Source organism: Labrus bergylta, chromosome 18, assembly GCF_963930695.1.
Source record: "Labrus bergylta chromosome 18, fLabBer1.1, whole genome shotgun sequence".
NCBI classification, from domain to species: domain Eukaryota; kingdom Metazoa; phylum Chordata; class Actinopteri; order Labriformes; family Labridae; genus Labrus; species Labrus bergylta.
The window spans coordinates 23,624,147-23,644,517 of record NC_089212.1 but is presented as its reverse complement, the minus strand read 5'-3'; the positions used below and the strand labels follow the sequence as shown (position 1 = coordinate 23,644,517).

At 40.2% G+C, this 20,371-nt stretch overlaps 1 protein-coding gene and 1 long non-coding RNA gene across 3 annotated transcripts; both read left to right on the top strand.

Moving 5' to 3' along the window:
• Positions 1–46: 46 nt before the first annotated feature.
• Positions 47–13,957, top strand: zfyve21 (zinc finger, FYVE domain containing 21). Of its 2 annotated transcripts, XM_065966036.1 has the most exons (8): positions 47–252; positions 4,167–4,217; positions 4,783–4,951; positions 5,955–6,030; positions 7,120–7,211; positions 7,420–7,473; positions 8,550–8,680; positions 10,515–13,957. In XM_065966036.1, exons 1-8 carry the CDS (start codon positions 127–129, stop codon positions 10,548–10,550), a joined length of 735 nt encoding a protein of 244 aa, XP_065822108.1. In that variant the 5' UTR covers positions 47–126; the 3' UTR covers positions 10,551–13,957. The 2 variants fall into 2 exon arrangements, with proteins under 2 accessions (XP_065822108.1, XP_065822109.1); XM_065966037.1 differs by lacking the exon at positions 7,420–7,473 and having other exon boundaries at positions 49–252.
• A 1,274-nt stretch (positions 13,958–15,231) lies between these two features.
• Positions 15,232–19,614, top strand: LOC110002000 (uncharacterized). The gene is made up of 5 exons (XR_010669071.1): positions 15,232–15,329; positions 16,019–16,099; positions 16,571–16,612; positions 17,568–17,629; positions 18,059–19,614. It is a non-coding gene; the product is annotated as an uncharacterized lncRNA (long non-coding RNA).
• The last annotated feature ends 757 nt before the right edge of the window (positions 19,615–20,371 follow it).

Below are 20,371 nucleotides of genomic sequence, written 5' to 3'. Positions count from 1 at the left end.
GATCTGATTCGTCAAGCGCCCTGTCAATCACTTAAGGAGGGCGTGTCCACTGTTCAGACAGGAGTTTGTGGCGGAGAGGGAGGGAGACTGTTCTGTACGGAGAGCAGAAACAGCTGCTAAAGAAAAATGTCTTCAGTGCCTGACGGGAAGAAACTCGTCCGGAGCCCGAGCGGCCTTCGCATGGTGCCGGAAAACGGCGCCTTCAACAGCCCGTTCTCCCTGGACGAGCCGCAGTGGGTCCCGGATAAAGAGGTGAGGCGAGGCGGGGGGAGGATTTGTTTGACAGCGAGAAGCCATAAGAGCGTTAGAGCCGCAAGCTGGAGAGGACCTTAAACGTAGCAGTTCCGGTTGAGCTCTTCAAAATAAGAGACACTGGTCGCGAATTCAGATTCATATGAGATGAGATGAGATTCAATTTTATTGTCATTACACATTTACAAGTATAGAGTAACGAAATGAGGTTTGGCATCTCACCAGAAGTGCAAATAAGCAGAAAGTGCAGAATCTGTGCTATGTACAAGTAATTACAGAATTTACAGATGTAGACAAAAAAAAGTGAATTTGTGTGTATATATGGCTGGATTAATGGGATGCTATAAATATAAATAAATGCTATAAATATAAGTGTATTCTTAGGATTATAATATACAGATTAAGGTGCAGTGAGCATGCTATACTAGATTACAGATAATATACAGAATATGGACATATTGTACAGGTCGATAATTTATTGAGGTGATATGAACAAACTATAATACATGTAGTAATAAAATTAATTTAAAAATTATTTAAAAAAATAATTAAAAAATTAAATAAATTGTAGTTTATAATTTTTTTATTAACCTATATTATAAACCTTCTATTACCAAGTCTTTTAATCTTCAGTTGTATTATTTATTACACTAATAAATACATAAGAGTAAGACTTTTATACAGCATTCTGTATATTTAGACGTGAATTATTTAAATTATTAAAAATACATGTGTTGAAATTAAATTTATGAATCATAATTTATTTTATTTTTATGCATTTATCACAATAATCTCCATACTAACTTATAACTAAAACTTTTCAGTCTATGTATTTATTTATTTATTATTTTATTTTGAACGATTAAAAATAGATGATAATGAATAAACAAATAGAAAAATAAAATCTGTATAAAATAAAAAAAACAATTTCAATATAATACACATTTGACTCGTTCGAAAGGGGATAGGAAGAAGCCTAGGCTTGTCAAGTCCTACCTTCATTCTTCACCATTAACAAATGCAAAATCCAATAAAATAAACTAAACGGACAATACAATAAAAAATACTCCAATCGAGCTATGAAGGAAAACAGAACAAAACAAAAAGAAGAGTAGAGCATGTTATATTCGCTTCTGGTCTTTTTTATTAATACCAATTTAATTATGTTACATTAAATTTAGAGTGTGATTAAAAGGAAAAACACAAGTGCCTTAGAAAATATACGTGGCTCTGCTTTTATTTTGGAGGAAAAGTCTACTGACTTCCGCTAGCCTTCGTGCTAACTGGCGCTAGCTTTACTTTGTTCTGGACATGGCAGTCGGCCACTGGACTGGGCGTAGCAGGCGCGCACGGTCAGCCTGGCTTTTAACGGAGGATGTAAAATTGGAGAAAACAACAAGCTGGTTAACTCCTCAAACCAGCTGTGTGTGTGTGTGTGTGTGTGTGTGTGTGTGTGTGTGTGTGTGTGTGTGTGTGTGTGTGTGTGTGTGTGTGTGTGTGTGTGTGTGTGTGTGTGTGTGTGTGTGTGTGTGTGTGTGTGTGTGTGTGTGTGTGTGTGAACAGAAGCACTTTGTCCTCCTGACAGTAAAGTTAAAGTTAATCATTCCCTCTCTGCTTGTGTTGGATTAATCTGTATTTTATAAACATGGACGATCAGTGGACACTTTTATTTAACCAGGAAAACTAAAAATCTAATTTTCGTTTAGTGTCCTGGACAAGATGAGCCGCAGAACGTTTAACAAGTTCCAGACATGAAGCTCAGATCAACATAACCCGAGTCAGAAAGGTCAAAAGTCAAATCATCTACGACCAGATGCGTCTTCCTCCGATGCGTCTTCCTCCGATGCGTCTTCCTCTGATGCGTCTTCCTCCGATGCCTTCAATCTACTTTTAAAATCATTTAAAGCTGGGGTGTCCAAAATGCGGCCCGAGGGCCATTTGCGGCCCTTGAGGGGAATTTTTGCGGTCCGTGACTTCAAATGAAGAATCAGAAGATTTTGGGGCTGATTGGCACATTATCTTATTTTTCTTTTTCATGTTAACAAGGGCTGAACAATATTCCTAAAATAGAAAATGTTCAGTAACATGTATGTTGTTGTTGTTGTTTTTAAATCTACAGCTTTTACTATTTTCCACATTTTTTTGTAAACTATGAAAACAAACTCATGCAAAGTTTTTGCAAACAAGCGGACTGTTGTTTAACCGTTTAATGACCTGAGCTACATGAACCACGTTACAGGTTTGATTCTGAGAAAAAAACAAATAAAGTAGAACGAAGAAATCAAAATATTTGATTTCCTTTTATTAAAGGATTTCTTTAGCGAGCCTTTTGATTCTGACCTACAAAGCCTTCCTATTTTTAAAACTATATTTTAAAAAACAAAAGCTGTGGCCTGTGAGCGATTCTAACGCGACAATTTTGGCCCGCAAGAAAAAAAAGTTTGGACACCAGTGATTTAAAGAGACCAGCTTCCCCCAGACACAAATCCTCCTGCAGCAGATTCCAGGCTGCAGGAGTAGCATTCCTGAAACTCCTTTGATGGTCAAATAGCAAGAATGCATTTTGTGACAAGGCCGCAGACATGAGTACAATTACACAACTATGATGGAAGCAGATTAAGTGTAGCCTTATTTAAATGACATGACAATGATTTTGTCTATGAGTAGACGATGCAGGCCAACATACTCGATCATAAATTCAATGATGAGTGAGAGCCTTGAGATTTGTTATGAACGTCAATGCTCCAATGTAAACGGCATCCAAAGACTTGAGAGGCAGTGAGAGAAGGTGCATGCACATTAAAGACAAGTGTTAAAGGGTAAGGTCACATATGATGCAAAATCCACTTCACCATGTTCCTCTAACTCTAACATGTGTCTCTAGTCTACAAACCCCCCAATGATGAGAAAAGTCCATCCTCTCCGTCTTTTACCTGCTCCACTTTTCAGAAAATGTGTGCTCAAACAGGCTGTTTGGAGATTTCCCCTTCATGACATCACAAAGGGCAGTAGCCCCTCCCCCAGGTGGGTGACACTCCCACAGCTAGGTGTTTGTTCTGTCCTCTGAGTCTGCCTTCTCACCGTAAACAATAGGACATGGAGTGAGAAAGCACCGAGTACACCTCAAGCCCTTCCAGAGAGGGGGCGTGGTCAGACACAGCTCATTTACATATTTAAAGGTACAGACACAGAAACAGCCTGTTCTGAGCAGGGCTGAAATAGAGGGGTTTATAGACATGATCAAATACAGGATCAGAGTGGATTTAGAAACTTGTTTTGGGGATCTTTGAGACTTATTTAAAGTTGTTGAAAAGGAGGATAATATGTGACCTTTATATTATTATTGGCGCAGTGAAGGTTTTTTTTTAATGTTTTCTTCATTATTATTAATGAAGAGCTTACACAGAAAACAGGTCAGGAAACTCAGTAGGCCAGAAAAAACCTCAAACAGCAGAGTCAGAAACATCATGGACACCACTAAGGAACATTCAATGAATTATGAAGGAAGTTTCCTAGATAATTAAAACTACCAGTGTTAACCCTAAGTACTCGTATCTGAATGTAGAAACTTATCTGCAGCTGTTATAAAATCTATTAATCATCAAATCCTTTTGAAAGACAGAAATGAGCTCGGTTTGACTTCATAATGTGAAGATTTGTTGTTTTTCCTCTCACCTGTGATACCAACACAAACATCTTTAGGTTAGGTCTGTTGGTCAGGAAAGGGTTTGAAGAGTCATAGTTTCTAAAACAACACACGCTTCCTGTATAGGGATAGGGAGTCGGGACCGAGTTCAAATCTGAAAGGTCAGCGCCCTCTGCTCCATATTTGTCTGTTGAACCTGAATCCGCCTAGCTCAGCATGTTGTGTAACATCCTGTTTTTTCTTTTTCTCTTCCTCTCTTGTCCTTCAGTGCCCGAGATGTATGCAGTGTGACACCAAGTTCGACTTCATCAGAAGAAAGGTTTGTTTTGTTCTGCAACACAAATCACAGCGTTATCTCAGGTTTGGAAAAAAAAAAAAAAAAAACAAGAGAGAGAGACGAAAGAAAAGTGAAGAGTCTCTTTACTCCGCCTGTGTTGTGAAACCTCGATGACTATTTCTTCTCCTCTTGGCTTCTGTTCATTTATTTTGGCCAAGAGACGCACTGAGGACTCTGTGGAGGCATTTGTTTCCAGTGATGACTGAACACACAACACTGCAGCTCTGTGTCCCAGTTTTTTTGCACAGTGTAGTAAAACCTTTTCTCAGCCGTCATCATCATCGCTGCATTCTCCAGTTGTTTGTTTTTTATTGATCAGAAATTAGAAACCTCCAGAGCTTTTATTTGGTATTCCTTTTTACTCTCTGCTAGCTATTTGGGATTATTAGGGCGTTGGGTTTTCATGAGAACAGATACGACTGAAGTAAAAAGATATTGATGACTGTTTCAATACCACAGAAACACATGATTCTCTAAATAAAATGTTGTTGATCTGTTTTTGTTTTAATGCGAAACCTTTGACGATTGCTTCTCGTTGTCCCCGCAGCATCACTGTCGGCGGTGCGGGCGGTGTTTCTGTGATAAATGCTGCAGTAAGAAGGTGGTGCTGCCGCGGATGTGCTTTGTGGATCCGGTGCGTCAGTGTGCAGAGTGCAGCCTGGTCTCCCAGAAAGAGATGGAGTTCTACGAAAAACAGCTCAAAGTGCTTTTGGCAGGTGAGAAGTCCGGCCTCGATTCATGATCATGAAGTAGCAAAAGAGTTTGTTTTTTTAGGATTGATTTTCTACTTCTGCTCCAAAATTCCTTTTTCTGTTAAAACCTGTATGAAGTCAATTTTGGGATCAAACATACAACGCTTCGGGGCGAGAGTACTTCACATTCACAACATTTAATGCAGGCGACACACTACAAAGTAATCAGGCCGATTTTGGGCCCGGTTCCCCCTCTTCCAGCAATTTAAAGTGAAGTCCAGATTTTTATGTTTCTGAAGTTTATCTCACCAGATGTTCCTGTGGTTTGAAGTCGGGCTGCTCGATTATGACAATAATGGAAAAAGTTTGGGAACTGCTGCTCTACATCTCACATCTGTGCTGAAAAACAAGTCCAGGGTTACTTCAGTTTTCATATGTGTTTTTTTTTTTTTTAAACCTTTTTTTAAAGGATTTTGTTAAAAAAAATGAGCTTCTTCATTTATCAATTCATCCAGTCATTTAGTTCAGCTTCTGCTTTTTGTCATTTTGTAACTTAGTCTTCATCCTAAACGTGTTTGTCATCTTACTTTGTGGCTTCATGACGCTGTTCCCCGCCACTGTACAGGAAGCAGAAATACTGTAACAATCATCAGAGATATAATCCAGCACTGCCCCCCTATACTCCTCCTCCATGCCCTGATAATCTGTGTGTTGTTGTAGAGTGTCGAGGTCAGTGTGAAGCTATAAATAAGCAGCAGCAGCCGGGCCGCCTCTCAATGAAAAATCCATCAGCAGCTCGGAGCTTCTGAATGGAGAGCCCGCAGCATGTTGGGGCCTCAACAGTTAACAAAGAGACGAAACACACAGAGCAGTCACTGAATCTCTCTCTGTGACATTTAAAGCCAAAATCAAAATCATCCTTACTTTGGGGATTAAATCAAGCTCATACTTCTATTTGCTTTGTTACTGATGTTTACAGAGTTTAATGTTCCTCCTTTTTGTCTTTTATCACATTCAATGTTTCCAGGCGGTTCCTTCGTGGTCACTTTGGGAACGTCGGAGAAGTCTGACACCATGATGTGTCGTCTTTCCAACAACCACAGGTGAACTTTTCTTAATTCAGTATTTGTTTAGTTTCATAGCCTGATTGACATAATAAGTTAAAACATCTCATTTGCACCATCCGCTTGGAATTTGTTGCTGGAGTCGTTAATGGAGCAGTATGTAACTCTGACACCTAGTGTTTAAAACAGGTACTGCAGTCCAAATTCAAAACATTGTAGAGAGCTGTTCCCCCCCCCCCCCCCCCCCCCTCCTCTCTAGAGTGGATGCTCACTCAGGTCACCATGTGGTGGACTCTGAAGCTTCAGTGTTTATCCAGCTCTGCATGGGTCTGTAAACCTTTCTGTGTTCTAACCTCTCTCCATTTTTCAAAAGCATCTCCAATATTGATCCTAGTTTGAGCACGTTTCTGCTCGTGGAGCTTATTAGAAACATGCAGAGGCTTTTTAGGTCGGGTACAATCACTTCTATCTGAACCACTTCTCTTGACCGCTTCCATCGCTGCAACACCTGTTGACCTGATAACTGCTCTCATATCTGACAAACCGAGGGGCGTCCAAAACGGCCGTGTGGGGGGGTGTCATAAAAGCGCCTACCTTCTCTGGTCCAAACAAATCCAGAGCATTCAGGAGCAGAATCTAAAGTTAGAAGGAGGACATACTGGCTGCTGCATTGTTGTCAGAGAAGCCAGCACTTCAACATAGCATGTTTCCTTAATGATCAGATAGTAAGATCACTTTTATCATTTCACTCACTACACATCTCACTAATTGCACATTTTTAAAAGTTTTTAAATCTGAAGTAAAAAACTTGGAAGAGGATCCTACAGGGTGTCGATGTTTTCAGCTTGTTTTTTTAACTCGTCGTTCTCTCTTCAAGTTAATTTGAGTGTTTGTGAATTGTACTTTGTCTCCCTTTGTGTCTCCGTCTGTAACTTGGTGTTTGCTGCTGACTGTCTTGGCCAGCTCTCCTTTGAAAAACAGGTTCTTAATGTCAATGGGACCAACCTAGTTACAATAAAGGTTAAATAAAAAACATTCTCAGTTGTGTTATAAGTTGAACTGTTGTTGTTGTTAATTTTCCTGTTTTTGATCTACTTCTTCTTGGTTGTGTTTCTCTCCAAACATCAGGTATCTGTTCCTGGATGGGGAGAGCCACTTTGAGGTGGAGTTCTCTCGAATCTCCAGCATGCAGATTCTGACGGACGGGTCGAGTCCAGGAGGTAATGTGACTACGATGACGAAGCAGATATTAAACGTATTTCTTCTTTTCTGTCGTATTAAAAACGATCAAGATAACTGCGTCTACCTCGATGTAAAAATTCTCAGCCTGTCCTCTTTTTCATATCAAACACTAACGCACTGTTTCTCCTCTGCTGCTGCTTTGACTCTGGACTCTTGTTCTTCTTGTTTTTCTTCTTCTGGGCTCAGAGAACGACATTCACACTTACACCAGTCTGCTGGACAGTCCCTTTATCTCTGAAGGTTAGCTGTGGTTCACTGTGCTGCTGTTTCGTTCTTCATCATCGTCACTCCAACCTCCTCCATTTTCTCTCGACCTGATGTCTCTGTGTTTTATTGTGTTAGTGCATGAAGCGGCCTGAAAAGCATTGTTAGCTCCGGCTGCTAGGTCACGAGTTGCAAGTCAGGAGAGGAACATGTAGACCAATCACAGGGCTTGCGGTCTGAATCATGTCAACACGCTACAGCGCGGATGAATCCAGCTTGAAACCAAGAAGCATATCTGTTACAACATAAAACAGACAATTTCAAAATCTCTTTTTTTTTCCTACCGTTTGACTTCCTGTTTATTATCACAGTAATAATAGATATAAAGTAAAAAGGTAAAGAAGAGGGTCTTTGTGTCAGTCAGGTGTTCGTGTATGACATTTAATTATGTAACGTAAACTCATCAAAGTGAAGTAATGCAGCACTCTGAGATTTTTGTTCACTTTGACTTTAAAGTTCAAACATTTCCTTTCATCCTCAGTTTTCTTTTTTTCTTGTCTTGTCTGTTTGTTGTGTATCTGTGACTTTCTCCCCCTGACATCTCTTTGTTGTCTCATCTGTGTATCTCCTGCATGCAGTGATCACTTCTGAATGACTTGACTCATGTTTTTGAGGCTGTACTTTTCAGAGGCATAAGCAGGAACTTTATCCCAGAAGTTTCAAATAGAAAAAAAAACCAAACTCAAATATCTTGTCAAATGAATCAAATACACCGTTGTATAAAACGCCATGTAGGTGTAGCACATTCTTATTCCCCTCCTCCGTTATCCCATTAAATTAACGAGGAAGTGAATATTACTGCTCGATAATAACCTTGTTTTGCTCGCTGCTTTTTACACGTTTCATAAAGTGTTAAACCGCTTTGAGAAAAGCATCAGTGTGGATGTGTGTAGTGGAGAAATTTGAAATGTTGAGGCAACTTTTTCTCACAATGTCGTCAAATCTGAGCCGACGATTGGGCAGAAATAGACAAGTAGAACAATAGACTATAGTAACACTGTGTGTGTGTGTGTGTGTGTGTGTGTGTGTGTGTGTGTGTGTGTGTGTTGCAGGAAGCTCGTCGCGGGCCAGCGGCATGCTGCTTCACTACAAACCGATGGGCTCCCAGGATGCTGAGCAGCTCCGCATGGAGGCAGCAGACGACAAGAAGGTGGCCTCGTTATGGTTAGCTGCGATGCACAAGGTACGACGTGTCGCACGACTTGAGCTCATAGAGCGCTTTTCTACGCTTCTCAAAGCGCTTTTACACCGCAGGTCACTCCTACACATTCACTCCTACACATTCACACCTCCTACACATTCACTCCTACACATTCACTCCTACACATTCACACCTCCTACACATTCACACCTACACATTCACACCTACACATTCACACCTCCTACACATTCACACCTCCTACACATTCACTCCTACACATTCACTCCTACACATTCACACCTCCTACACATTCACACCTACACATTCACTCCTACACATTCACTCCTACACATTCACTCCTACACATTCACTCCTACACATTCACACCTCCTACACATTCACTCCTACACATTCACTCCTACACATTCACACCTCCTACACATTCACACCTACACATTCACTCCTACACATTCACACCTCCTACACATTCACACCTCCTACACATTCACACCTACACATTCACACCTACACATTCACTCCTACACATTCACACCTCCTACACATTCACACCTACACATTCACACCTACACATTCACTCCTACACATTCACACCTCCTACACATTCACACCTACACATTCACTCCTACACATTCACACCTCCTACACATTCACTCCTACACATTCACACCTACACATTCACTCCTACACATTCACACCTCCTACACATTCACACCTACACATTCACACCTACACATTCACACCTCCTACACATTCACACCTACACATTCACACCTACACATTCACTCCTACACATTCACACCTCCTACACATTCACACCTACACATTCACACCTACACATTCACACCTACACATTCACTCCTACACATTCACACCTCCTACACATTCACACTTACACATTCACTCCTACACATTCACACCTCCTACACATTCACACCTCCTACACATTCACACCTACACATTCACACCTACACATTCACTCCTACACATTCACACCTACACATTCACACCTCCTACACATTCACTCCTACACATTCACTCCTACACATTCACACCTACACATTCACACCTCCTACACATTCACACCTACACATTCACACCTACACATTCACTCCTACACATTCACACCTACACATTCACACCTCCTACACATTCACTCCTACACATTCACACCTACACATTCACACCTCCTACACATTCACTCCTACACATTCACACCTACACATTCACACCTCCTACACATTCACACCTACACATTCACTCCTACACATTCACTCCTACACATTCACACCTACACATTCACACCTCCTACACATTCACTCCTACACATTCACACCTCCTACACATTCACACCTACACATTCACACCTACACATTCACTCCTACACATTCACTCCTACACATTCACACCTACACATTCACTCCTACACATTCACTCCTACACATTCACACCTACACATTCACTCCTACACATTCACTCCTACACATTCACTCCTACACATTCACTCCTACACATTCACACCTACACATTCACTCCTACACATTCACACCTACACATTCACACCTACACATTGACACACTGATGGTAGAGGCTGCTGAGTAAAGATTCCATCAGAAGTAACTAATCCCATTCATACACCACCGACGAAGCAGAGGGAGCAATTCGGGGTTAAGTGTCTTGCCGACGGACACATCGGGCATGTGGCTGCAGGATCGAACCCTCAACCTTTCAGTTGACAGACGACCGACTGACACAGCCGCCCCTTGTGTGTGTTTTTAGGATAACAGTCCTGATAGTACCAAACATCTGGCTGACTGTTTATTTGATCTATTCTTCATGTTTGTGTTTTTCCCCGCAGGCGGCCAAACTCCTGTATGAAGCTCGTGACCTGTGACCTGCAGACGGCCTTCTGAACTGACCCTCCAGGCAGCACACACCCAAGTGTTCGTACCCCCGTCTCTCCGGGGGGGTTTTCGGTAGAGTTTTGCTTTTATTAACGCCAGCTCTGATTCTGCGTTTTCCGTCTGATCTTTCGGCCTCTCGATGACATTTTTTTATTACGGTAATCTCAGCAAGAAACGTTTATACAAATGAGAAACACTTTATTACCTCTTTAACCAGTACTTTGTACCTGTTTACTACAATGATGCTGAAGATCTCATTTTACATTTTGTCAAAGTTTGTCTCTGATTGAATCAGGGCGTTTAATGTTCCTGACAGCTGAGCAGCAGAAGACGCTTCACAACACCAGCAAGTATCTGATGCTTTTGCGACGCTTCTTACTTTAAATGTATTTTGCTTTCACTCTAAATGTGACATTTTACCTTCCACATAACATTTTTTTATAACTTCAGAGATGCCTTCAGATATAGAGGCTCGGTCGATGACTTTAAATGCTGCAGTTAGACGACGGTTTTATTCACCAGATGTGACACTTTATGGATCCCTTTTTTTTTTTTTTAAATCTTTCACTTCGCTGACTCTCCTTCCAGAGTGTTTTCACTTAACGGTTAAACCAGTTTGAACACAGATCTTCCAGATTAAACATCATCTTATGCAGAGTAACGGACAGATCCACCTTTAACCCTTTAAAGCAGAAAGAAAAGCAGCTGTAGGTCATGTTCTTTGCATTTCAGGGCCCATTTTGTTATCAATCTAAGAGAGAAGATAAGAAACTTCACCGGATCTGTCTGTGTCACGTTCCAAGTGATTGGCTTTCAATTTTGACACATTTTAATGGTTTTTCTGGTGTTTTTATTATTCTTTACAGTCACATCAAAAAGCTGTTTGCTTCGATGTGTTAAAAGGAAGAATGTGCGACTGTTTGAATCCACTAGATGTCGCCCTTGAGCTACAGTATGAAACCAAAACAATCAGCTGTTTGGTGACACCTCCTCCAGACTGAACATATATTTTAAAACCAACGACCAATAAATACAATTTAAATACTCCCACGAGTTAATTTCACATGTTAGATAAGCTAATGAAACCTCACCTAACCAGGTACAATCAGTTTTTTAAATAATACCAGAGTGTGAGGAGTTCAAGTCAAGTGCTTAAAATCAAAGTGAGGACTTCTTTTTCTACATTTGTTTAAACTTTCAACAAACATAAATCATTAAAATCAACAGAAAAGAGCCACACAGAAAGCCCTTTATTCCCTCGCTGGAGCAGCAGGTGGCAGTGTTAAGGAGTGAAAGGCATCCTGGGAAATGTAGGATGCCCTAAGTGAAGCCGAGGCAGATTGAGGGAATATTCCTGAAATGCAAAGAACATCAGATTTATCAACAATTTGTAAACAAAATGTTTGTTGCTTTAAAGTAAATGAGTTAATAACATGTTAGGTGACGTGTTTTGTTGATTTTAAAACGTGTTAAAATCTCTGCTTTAGTCTTTACAGATGCTACCTTTAGGACTCGATGTCTAAGGAAACAAACTATTCACTGATTCTAGTGAAGCACACACACACACACACACACACACACACACACACAAATGCTTTAAATGTACGTTCATGTATCCAAGTTTTTGTATAAGCTATTTTGTTAACTATTCCTACTTTAACACAAGGCGTGTACGTACTCACATATGATAGTTTTTGTAATATTTGTAAACGGTAATTCCTCTAGTCCTTTCTCAAAGACCTGAACTGTCTCTTTTTCTTTTTTTTAATTATTATTTTCATAATACTTATTAAGACAGGATGTGACCCATCTTCCATCTCCCAGAGGTTTTGAGTTTGATGATTCAGCAGGTTATTAGTTGCACTTCCAAGGACCTATCACTAACAAAGACTTAGTTCTGGCTGAGTCGGTGAAAGTGTTGTTTAAAAAATGTGACATAATCGCTCTGATCAGCATTTTTATTCTGTCAAAAAGTGTTTTTTTAAAAGTTAGCCCCAGTATTTTGCCTCTTGTGAAATATCTTTACAAGACTGTTGAAACACTTACAACTCCTGTGAGGAACTTTAAGTTAGGGTTGATTTCAGCGCCCCCCTGTGGGGAGCTGTTCAACCAGTTTAAATAAGTCTCAGATCTCCCCAAAACATGTGTGTGAAGTTTCTTGTTCTAAATCTACTCTGATCCTATATTTGATCATGTCTATAAACCCCTCTATTTCAGCCCTGCTCAGAACAGGCTGTTTCTTTGTCTGTACCTTTAAATATGTAAATGAGCTGTGTCTGACCACACCCCCTCTCTGGAAGGACTTGGGGTGTACTCGGGCTTTCTCGCTCCATGTCCTATTGTTTACGGTGAGAAGGCAGACTCAGAGGACAGAACAAACACCTAGCTGTGGGAGTGTCACCCACCTGGGAGAGGGGTTACTGCCCTTTGTGATGTCATGAAGGGAAAATCTCCAAACAGCCTGTTTGAGCACACATTTTCTGAAAAGTGGAGCAGGCGAAAGACGGAGAGGATGGACTTTTCTCATCATTGGGGGGTTTGTAGACGGACTAGTGACACATGTTAGTGTTAGAAAAACATGGTGAAGTGGATTTTAGGAAATATGTGACCTTTTAAAAATGATTATATTGGTCTTGTTTGCTTTTCTAGTTCATACAGAGGCGTTGATATAAATTTCAGTCTGTTCTATAACAAACTAAAAACTCCTCACAGGAGCTTCAAATCTCAAGTCAAGTCAAATTATTAATGAATTTGTCGCTTATACAATATACACTATGTTCTTTATTTAGCTGTGATAACCAAGTATAAAAGGCTTCTCAATTATTTGCGTTTTTAAACCTTTTTTTTGTTCGGTTACCTTGTTTTCTAAGCATAAAGCTGGAACTTTGAAGTGATTTAATGGAGCACAGACTAGGTCGACTTTCAGCCTTTTTACCTTCTTTGACCTTTATGTCGTATCCCATGAAAAACAACATTCACCGCCTCCATCCCTACGTCTGTGACGAAAGTTTATTTTTATATTCTCCTCACCCCTGAAGGAAAATCCCACAATGTGTCGTTAGGTTGTCGTTTTTCAGAGCCGAAAGAGAAGAAGAAGAGTTAAGGTTTAGTGTAACAGTGGTCGTTTTCAGTGTCGTGCACATTCACAAGGTCATCCACTCAAACTGTTTTAAACACCAACATCTCAGTTCTTCCATGTGTTTGGTTGTGTTGTAAGTTTGCACTTCCTGTGACACCACAAAGTCATGATTCAGCCAGTGTTTGAACCTGCACTTTATGTCCACCCAGATTCAGTCTTTTTCTTTTATTATTCCTCTGCTTCCTTTATTACGCTGAACGTGCTGTACTACATCCTTTTGTTGGAATATTCTGTTGAGAATAAAATCAAATGTTTATACATGTGTGGTGGTGTCTGTGTCTTGTAGAAAGCCCGTGCAGCAGTAACGGTGTAGAAACGTCACTCCCCCCTCCTATTGGCTCGAGCTGAATTCTCCGGAGAATATCCTGCTGCGTTCTCACATCAGCCCACTCAGACTTGCTGTGGAAAAAAATACCAGGGGTCTGGCAGGAGAAACTCCGGGTGAAGTCCGAGCGAAAACTGTGGCTGTTTGCGTTCACATATATATAAAGCTCCTCCTGGAAATATCAGGAGTCTTTCAGGAGATTTCTGCAAGTTTGAAAGCTCTTTATGTCGACTTTTAACAGTCATGGACGTGATCTCAGTGACGTCATCCATTGGATTCAAAACGATGGCAATGGCCATATTGGAAATGCTGTCTAAGCTATCTTTTGGCCGGGGCTAACGGGCACCTTTACTCTCCTGACAAACGACCACAGCGTGCCAACCTGTAAGTCAACTTAGCCACACCCCTAATTTGAATAACTCTTATCCTTAATATATCCAAAGTAAATAAAAAATCTCCCCAAGTGCTTAACATGACATGTTTATTTTCTGCTGTAAAAGGGGTGTTTTTACATGAGGGGGGTTTAATAATACTGTGAAAAATCATGGATGAAGCCTGGAGAAGCACCACACTTTGTTTCTGAACGGGTCTTTGGAATCTGATTGATGGCGGTCGCCACGCTGGAAATGCTGTCTCAACCTAACGACAGGCTAAGAGCTGAGGCGGGTTTTAAGCCTGCCGACGAACAGCTACAACGCCCCCCGTCTGTCAATCAGGTCAGCTACGCTCCTTATTATCAACAACTTGTTTATTTCATGGCCACCTAAAAGAAGTTTTTACAGACAAAAATCTGTGATTTACAAACATGAGTTATTTTGTTATAATTATTTGTACTGAAACCCATGCTGACATTCAACATCTGAAATGTTGACAGATTCAGCATGAACATTAAAGGTATAGAGACCACCTCTCAGTAGTGTGAACAAACAGACAATCCTCTCCTCTGAAAAAAAGCAGGTGTCAGGCATGATGTTCAAAAACCAGCTACAACTTATTAAATTGTTTTTGGTTGTTTTTGGCCTTTTTAGTAGGTGTTGGAAATGTGAATGCATTGACAATGATCCATAGTTTAGGTATATCTACTTCAGAATTTTAATAGTAACCTGTAAAAAAACACAACTGAAATATTTTTGCAGGCTACTTCTATGAAGCACCAGCCTTCATTTCTCTGCTGGCTTGTGGTTTGTTTTTAATCTCACCACACCCTCAGGTTATCTGAGGGTGTGGTTAACGTGTTCATGTTGTGTAATTTTTTCTTCACTGTGTTTCTGGGTTTACTCTGCGTCGCTGTTTTTCCGTCTGCAGGTAATGTAACTTAATGTTTTATGATAGAAACCTCATTGTGTCATTCGTTGTTCAAATAGAGACATTCAAACTTAAGATTGTGTCCGAGAATGGAAACGAACAGAGGAGAACATCCTGTTCTTAATTTTTTTTATTACCGCGTTATCTTCAACGTGCCACAGTTATGAGACCTAGGGGGGACAATGCTGCATTTTAAAAATAAGCTTAGAAAAGGATAAAAATGAATGTGAAAAAGATAGGTCGAATTGTCTTTCTGCTTAAGTTTCTGCTTAAGTTGCTGCACTTACCTGCATGTATGACACACCTGTTTTAACTTGTGCGGTCAGTGAGTTTATCCAGAATTAAAACTGAAATACTCGAGACAACATGTAATGACAGGCCGAGTGTCACTCTGTACGTTTGTGTCAGAGACAAAAACTAAAGACATTTTCTCTATTTTTTTATTTTAGGTCTTTTTTTTTTACACAATACTGTTTCTGTTATGTTTTTGGTAAAGTTGTTTTAAATTTTAGTTTCAGTTCATGAAAATGTTTTTTACACTTGAGTTTTTGTTTTTTGTTTGATTTCGTTAACAATCCTAACCTTGGAATGAACACATTCAACTTTTACTGGACTGATTCCTAATTTGTACTTTTCAGCATTTGTTGGGTCTGGATGTTTAACATTGCAATCTTCAAACTGTCTTACAGTTACATGTAGTCTTACACTGACCTGAACCACTGCATGATGTCAACTGTCAGGTCCTTCAAAGAAAAAAGCTCATCTCTAAGGTAAGATTTAATCAACCTTTAAATGACATTGCAATTATTACACAACACACACACACACACACACACACACACACACACACACACACACACACACACCCTGGTCCCCTGAGACATGTTTGGTGTCTCGTTATCATCTGACTGTAAAGACTTTATATCATAAATTAAAGGTTACATATTTAAAATACACTTTAACAAGTGTTTCTAACAGTAATATGTGTCGCTAGTCTGTCTCCAAACCCCCCAATATTAAGAATAAAGGGAGAAGTTCATCCTCTCCGTCTTTAGCCTGCTCCACTTTTCAGAAAATGTGTTCTAACAGGCCGTTTGGAGATTTTCCCTTCATGACATCACAAAGGGCAGTAACCCCTCCCCCATGTGAGTAGGGGAAAAGGATAAAGGTAGACCGATGTAAATAATTTTCTAATATCTAACGATCTAATCTCTCTCCCTCTCTCTTCCCAACAAACTTAGGCACAAGAGAAACCTTTCATCTGATCGACACATCTATTTCAGGTAAGATTTTCTCAACATTCAAATGTCTCTGGAATTAGTACACATTTTTGCATGCACATGCATACATTATCATGTTTAGGCACATCTATGTGCAAAAATTCAAAGTCCGCGGAAACGCAGCTTCTCCTACCTCCTCCTGTTAGCTGTAGCATTAGCTGCATGTAACACTCAGTTCTAGCCCCCCTCGAAAAAAAATTGTCAGTGTGACGTCTTGTCAGTGTGATGTCACTGATCTAAGCCCATTGGCTCGTTGTGGCAAGCCCTGCAGCTCATGTTGCACGCCCGTTAACTTCTGTAGCAACGCCCACGATATGCCGTAGCCTGCAGTAGCACAGTAGTGCTAACGTGCTAATGTTTTTGCAGAGCCGACAGGCCGACCAATCAGATCAGACTTGGCACACGTGGGGACTCTGAACGTGGGCGCTTCAGAGCCTTAGAGAGAGAGTCAGAAGCGAGCCGGTGCATGGAGCGGCAGAACATGAAAACAGACACTTTTTTAGAACTTTAGATATTGTGAACATACTTTAGTAGATACATAGATTAAATATATGAACCACAAAAAGAACATAATATGACCTCTTTAAATATAAACTTCCTGGTTGATATCAAATCGGGAAATTTGCTGCTGGGAAATTGTTTTAGAGACGATATGTTGTTGTAGGGACTACTTGTTAACAAAACTTGACTGTCCATGCTGTCCTGTCTGGATCAGAAAACATTTTGTACCAACTTCAACTTCATGGGGAAATTTGCTTTGCAGCCAAGTAACTCAATAAAACATACAAAACTTAAAGACACAGACTCACTTACAAGAAACATTAAGATGTACAGATACAAGAAAACAGACAAACAGTATTAATAACACCTGTTGCTTTGTTCAACAACCTGTCATCATTTTCATGTGTATTTTCACTCTGATGAAGTTTAATCACACAGTGCTTGTTACTTGATGCAGGATGGAGAGGGAGGAGGAGGACAGCATCGGGACAGATGATTGGACCCAGGCATCAAACAGAGGTAAGTTGACTCTGTGTCATTCAGATGTCTTTTATCCCCTCATATATTCAGACGAAGCTGGCGTGCTCACTGTGTACCGGGTATTACTCGGTAGTGGGGACACATTGCAGGAAAAACGCCAACCACGGACCCTGCTGCAGCTTTTTGAACATGGTGCCCTGCTGTCTTTATTCCTGCTAATAAAAAGTATTGTTTTTCTAATAAAGTTTCATCAGTTATGAGTGACTGTTTGAGACAGCGCTTGGATTATTTGTAAGAGGTCACCACCATCTTGCAGCTTTTTTGTCATTTATACATCTTGTAGAAATCGTGTTGTGCATCCTTTTTTCACTATGAACAGATGTTATGAACCAAAAGATTATACAACTCTAAATGGACCTTTTAGTAGTACTGTCTGTAATTGAAGTTCTGTCTATGGGTTTTTATCAGGAAAGGGGCCTGGTCGAGTCTCCCTACATCCCAGAAGTTTGCTGGAGTTGGGATCTAAACATCATTGAGTGACGGCACATTCATCATCATGTATCTTTAATCATGAAACATTTAAAATAATGAATGATTTTTTTTAAATCTTTCTGTTCAAGCTGTTTATACCAGATGACACGCTGGCTGGCTTCTACCTTTAACATCAGATGCAACAACTGTTTTGTTGTTGTTGTGTTTTGATTAATGTGAAAGAAAAGCATTTATTGGATCTTGTTACATTTATGTACAAACTTTTCAGTCTGCATTTACAAACTGTCTGTCTTGGGTGAACCTCACTGCATTTGTGTTTGGGAATTTTGAGACTCCCCTGTCGTGATTCAAATTCACAAATACATTTTTTTCAGCAGAGAAATGTCTGCAGCCAATCAGATGTCTCCTTCCTATTAGTGCTGGGCGATATATCATGAAGCTCGATTCGATCGATATTTAATTAATGCTTGATATGGAAAAGGGAACATCGATTTTATTTTTAAACTACTTCCAAGTTTTCTTTCTTGCTTCTTTTGTCGAAGATTTCGTTGCTCCGTGAGATTTCCGCAGCAGCGCTTGTTGCGCGGAGACGAAAGGGCGGAGGAGACTTCACTCCTGCCGCTGAGTAGCCCAGCTCTTAAAAGCGACCAACACGGAGGAGAAAGATGCGAGCGAGGCCGAATTACTTCCAAAAAAAGGCTCATAACGCAGGGCTCGACATTATAATTGGCCCGCTGGCCCGGATGAATGATTGACAGAGTCCAGCTGATTGCACGTTCAGCTGGCGGCTTCACTGCGTTTGGTAAAACGGTTTTAAAACCATCAGATCCCGACAAAAGCCGAGTTTAAATCAGCATTCAAGGAATAAAAATCACCGGAAAAGTCGAGAGTGACAGCAGGGCGAAAACAGAACGGAGAAAAGTTAGATCCACAGTGACAGACAGCTGGAGGAGCTGGAACACGTTAAAGTTGAAGACTAGATCCTGGTAAAGATCAAAGTTATTCACAAAGCACCTCAGCCCTGAAGAGAGCTCCTAAAGATCTAAAGATGAAGAGTTTCTCACAGAGAAGAAAGAAGGAGAGATTCCAGATCTATCACAGCCTCATATTAATATCAGATTAAGTAGACTCTTACGGCATGGTGAATAAACATGAGCACATAGATATAAGAAAAATACAAGTTTAAATATTTAATAAAAGTTGTTATTGACTTTTGCATCAGAATGGTTCAGGAGTAAATCGGTGACTGTTATTTTTCTAATCAAAGGTAATGTTCCTGAGCCAGAGTCAAGGCGGCTTCAGGTATAAATGTTACTCAAATATTTTGGCGATGTAATCTCTCCTTTTGTATAAAGGTATATACACCTGTAGGAGCCATCATATGTATGTTTTATCTCTGCTTTGCTCCTAATAGGTCATTTGCAGTAGGGTGGTCTTACCTTGTAATTATATAAATAAGATGTGTGGTGAGAGAGTTTGAATATTTTCTGTTGACCGTCACCTCTTTTGTTTAATAAATCAACAATACCATCTGTTAAGCCAAGTAATGTATTTCATTAATTGTATGTTGTTTTTTTTTAATTTTCAAACAACATCCGCTCATTAACTTGATTATATCGTCGCTTCTACTGATGACACTTTTCATAAGCACACAAAGCAACAAACATGGACGCTAGAAGACGTAGCACAGAGCTCCTTTGTGCTTCAGCGGCAGAATGAAGAACATCAGGTATGTAGTTTACATTTTTATTCATTTGAGGGGTGTGGTTTAAGAAGAACAGGGGTGAGACTACGCTGCCTTGATGTGCTCCTCGGAAATGTCCCGTTTACGAGTTATGAGCACGTGAATGGCTGTTACTAACCTCAAGTTGAAATCATGAAACCAAGGTGTTCTTTGAGCTACAGGTATTCATGAGCATGTCCATGCCATCAATCATGCTGTGAGAACTAAACAAAATATACAAAGCATAAAATAAGAGAGCATCAAAAACATGTCACAAACACAAATTGACATATTTACACAATGTAGCTTTTTAAACATGGACTACAATGGCAGGCTGTCATTCATGCTATCATGATTGCCACTGGTTTAGCCTGTTAGCCATTAGCTTTACTATTAACATATTAGCCATTAGCTTCAGGTAGGCTATAATATAGAAACAACAACCAGAACAGAACAGAACAGTTCACTTCATCGGCTGCATCAACCGAAAGGGGGGTAAAGGAAACTTCACTCATGGGTCAGTCTTCTCTTTATTAAACTTTTGAATGATACACAGAACCACTCTC

Excerpts from the sequence above, each read along its gene's own strand:
- zfyve21 (XM_065966036.1), top strand. The coding sequence starts at position 127 with ATGTCTTCAGTGCCTGACGGGAAGAAACTCGTCCGGAGCCCGAGCGGC. Across the intron at positions 253-4,166 it reads AGTGGGTCCCGGATAAAGAG|TGCCCGAGATGTATGCAGTG; the intron begins GTGAGGCGAGGC and ends CTTGTCCTTCAG. Across the intron at positions 8,681-10,514 it reads GGTTAGCTGCGATGCACAAG|GCGGCCAAACTCCTGTATGA; the intron begins GTACGACGTGTC and ends TTTTCCCCGCAG.